Raw genomic sequence first — 3,485 nt, forward strand, 5'->3', positions numbered from 1 at the left:
TGTGTGTGTGTGTGTGTGTGTATGCAAGTATGTCAAATTTAAAGCTTTACCTTAAAAGTTTAGTCAACTTTGACAGCTGTAGTTAAATAAATAGGGAAATACTTTAGTACTTATATTGTTAACAAGAAAAAATGTATCAATTTAAAACATACTTTAAGTTTGAGTTGTGCAATCAACAAGACAGTTGTTGGTCAGGTCACTTATAGTACTGTAGTATTTTGATTAATAGAGCTTATGTATTAATTTTTAAAGTAAAAATCTTATAGAACAAAGTTTAACTAAAAGAACTAAAAGTTTAGTCAACTTTGACAGCTGATATATATATATATATATATATACATATATATATATATATATATATATATATATATATATATATATATATATATGTATATATATATATATATATATATATATATATATATATATATATATATATATATATATATATATATATATATATATATATATATATATATATATATAACTAGTATATGACCATAACATATAGTTTGAGTTGTGCAATCAACAATACAGTTGTTGGTCAGGTCACTTATAGTACTGTAGTATTTTTATTTATAGAGCTTATGTATTAATTTTTAAAGTAAAAAATCTTATAGAACAGTAGTGGAGTTTGGTAGCTTAAAACTGAAAGACATAAAAATGTGACCTGAAGCAACTCATTACTTTTTAAGGTGAAAGTGACATGAACATTGTCATACAATTTTGTGCTATTTTTCAAACATTGGCTTTCTTAATTAGGGCAAATGTTCTGATGAAGGAGCCACAAAACTTGTCCATCTACATGCCCGATCTTAAAGGTCAAAATTTCAATTGTTTGTTATAAAATAAGAGGAAGCTTGTATGTCTCTATGCTGATGCAGGTACAAAATTTCCATATCCCTGGAACATCCCTTCAAGGTCACGAGCTCAAAACTATCACATCGGTTGGCCAAATTCCTGGTTAGAAAGTAGAGCAGCACAAAGCAAAGCAACAGGAACAAAATAATTCCAAGTACGCTTCCCACTTTTACATAGCACGGCACGCCATCCGGCCGTGGATCGACCAGCAAGGGTTCCAACGGGGCCCTCTGTTCTTCATCTGGGGGCACGCACATGTACTCGTCAAACAGCTCGTAGCCCTCGTTGCAGGAACACACATAGCCCCCAAATTGATTCTGACAATTGTGCTCACATGTCATCTCTGAGGCACACTCATCGATATCAGTGCAATAGACGGTCTTGTTGAGGATGTCCTTGACGTAGCCATCAGGGCAGAAACACTGATGAATGTCCATCGCCTCCAGTTTAGGATTTGGGATGCAGTTCGCGAGACAATCTTGCTGGTCGCAGTACATCTCACACTTAGTGGGGTCTCGTGGGGACACTTTAAACCCCTCATGGCACTCACACGCATACACCCCATTGGATTTGATGCAATTGAAATGCTCGCATTTCAAACAGATGCTCACATCCACACACTTGCCTTCCTCCAGATCGAAGCCATCTTTGCAGGTGCACTCGAAACGACCCGGGGTGTTCACGCACTCCTCGCCCACCTCCGTGCAAACGCCCCCCGCTTCGCATTCGTCCACATCCACGCAGCTCTTCCCATCCGGACCCAGTCGATACCCGGGGTGGCACTGGCACGTGAACGTGGGGGGGTGACACCCATGATCGCAATGGTCACACGGGTCAACGCTGCAGCTGATGAGATTGTCTTGGAGATGGGCCCCCCGCGGGCACGCGCACGTGCCTGATGTGGAGTTGCAACTTTGCTCGCAACCCCCCTTCATCACCTCGCAGTTCCAAGGGGCTTGCAGCCATTTTTGTTCGAAACACAAATACTTGGCGTCTGGATGAGGGGCGTCTGTCTTCTGCGCGACTGCGAGGGTCCCAAGGGGGAAGTATCCTGACGCAGGGTCCACCTCGAAGCCCGGGGACGTGTATCTCACCGGGGTGCGCGCTCCACCGGGAATGGCACGACAAGGATTCGCATTTGTATACTGGCATAAAAAGCCCTGGAGTTTGTCGCCGCACGGGGTCGTTTGGGTGGTGACGTTTTCACCCTGCCACACGGAAAACGAATTGCAATTTGGGCCGATCGCCCCGGAAGTTCCGTACCAAAAAGTGCCGCTCAAACCGGTGAATAAATGGCCCTGGTCCTCCAGATCGAGGATTAACATCAAGTCCCCATCGAAATCTCGGCATCTCTTTTGCGCTCCATTGACGTCTTTTGCTTCCAGAAAAAGCGAGTAACACTGAATTTCGGTGCAATATCCCCGCAGAGCGACCACCGTTTCCTGCAGCCCATAAAGGAGGAGAATGAGGGCGATCATGTCGATGCTTGAAGAGGTTAAGGTGAGAATGTTGTATCGTGTTGTATCATGCCAAGCTGTCGAGGGAACTGGGAGCTCCACATAGAAGCGTCCATTTATAAAAGCTTGTTACTCTCAAGTTGGGGCAGCACAGGAAGGAAGTTCAGTTCTGGTGGGTCTGCTTGCTCAACCCTCCCCCGCAACTAAATCCTTATCACAAACATAGGGGCTTATTAACACTCACACATACTTTCCCCGTGAGGGAGGCTCCTCTTGTGGACAGGGACTTGTCGTCTCACATCTAGGGGCGCTAAAGAGCACACACTCTGCGCCTGTACAGTAATCCCTCGAATATCGCGGCTTCAACTTTCGCGGCTTTATGATACAACATCGCAGTTTTTTTTCTGGGGGATTACATTTTTTTATTAAAGTTCTTAGAAATGTGAAAATCCACGCTGAAACTCACAAGTGGAAGTCACTCCTGTCTTACGCTTGCTACTGGGACTCCGCACTGAAGGGGAAAAAGGTGGTTATAATAGGGGCAATGTTCCCTCTAATTTTTTGTTTGTCTGGGCAGAAAGACAACCTCCCTGAGCACACTGAGTACCGGTGTGAGTAACATTATCATTGCTCACTATGGGCACACACCTGCCATAAGCAGGTGTATGTCTACTACACATAAATGATTTAGTAATAATAAAATGTAATGATTAATATCTATGAATGGGCTACCCGGCGGATGAATGGTTCACGCGTCGGCCTCACAGCTAAAAAAATAAAATAAATAAATAAATAAAAATTGGGATTTTATTTGGTGCGCTCCATATGATTTGCTGTGCGCAGAGAAGATGAGAGTAGTGCGCAATTGCGCACGCGCGCAGCCTAGAGGGAACGTTGAATAGGGGTGATCCTACTTTGCGTTTTTGTGTTTATTGTGGCCATATCTGGTCTACATTACATTAATGATATTCGAGGGATGACTGTACAAGTACAGATCATTATTTGTGTTAGCAAAAGTAAAACACAGAAAACTCGTAAAACATATCTGTCCAAATTGGACCGCTGTACTGAATTAGTCAAGTCACAATGAGCTCTTAATCAAAATAATGTCTCAAAGGGATTTACAAGGCTATGGTGGACAAAAATGATGACAGCCTCTGATGTAAA

The 3,485-nt window shown here is 42.7% G+C and overlaps 1 protein-coding gene across 1 annotated transcript; it reads right to left on the minus strand.

The window, feature by feature from the left end:
- Positions 1-509: 509 nt before the first annotated feature.
- LOC144065046 (thrombomodulin-like) lies at positions 510-2,503 on the minus strand. Its single transcript, XM_077588002.1, has one exon. It carries the CDS (start codon positions 2,337-2,339, stop codon positions 831-833), a length of 1,509 nt encoding a protein of 502 aa, XP_077444128.1. The 5' UTR covers positions 2,340-2,503; the 3' UTR covers positions 510-830.
- Positions 2,504-3,485: the final 982 nt, after the last annotated feature.

The sequence above is a fragment of the Stigmatopora argus genome, chromosome 19 (genome assembly GCF_051989625.1).
Source record: "Stigmatopora argus isolate UIUO_Sarg chromosome 19, RoL_Sarg_1.0, whole genome shotgun sequence".
Classification (NCBI taxonomy): domain Eukaryota; kingdom Metazoa; phylum Chordata; class Actinopteri; order Syngnathiformes; family Syngnathidae; genus Stigmatopora; species Stigmatopora argus.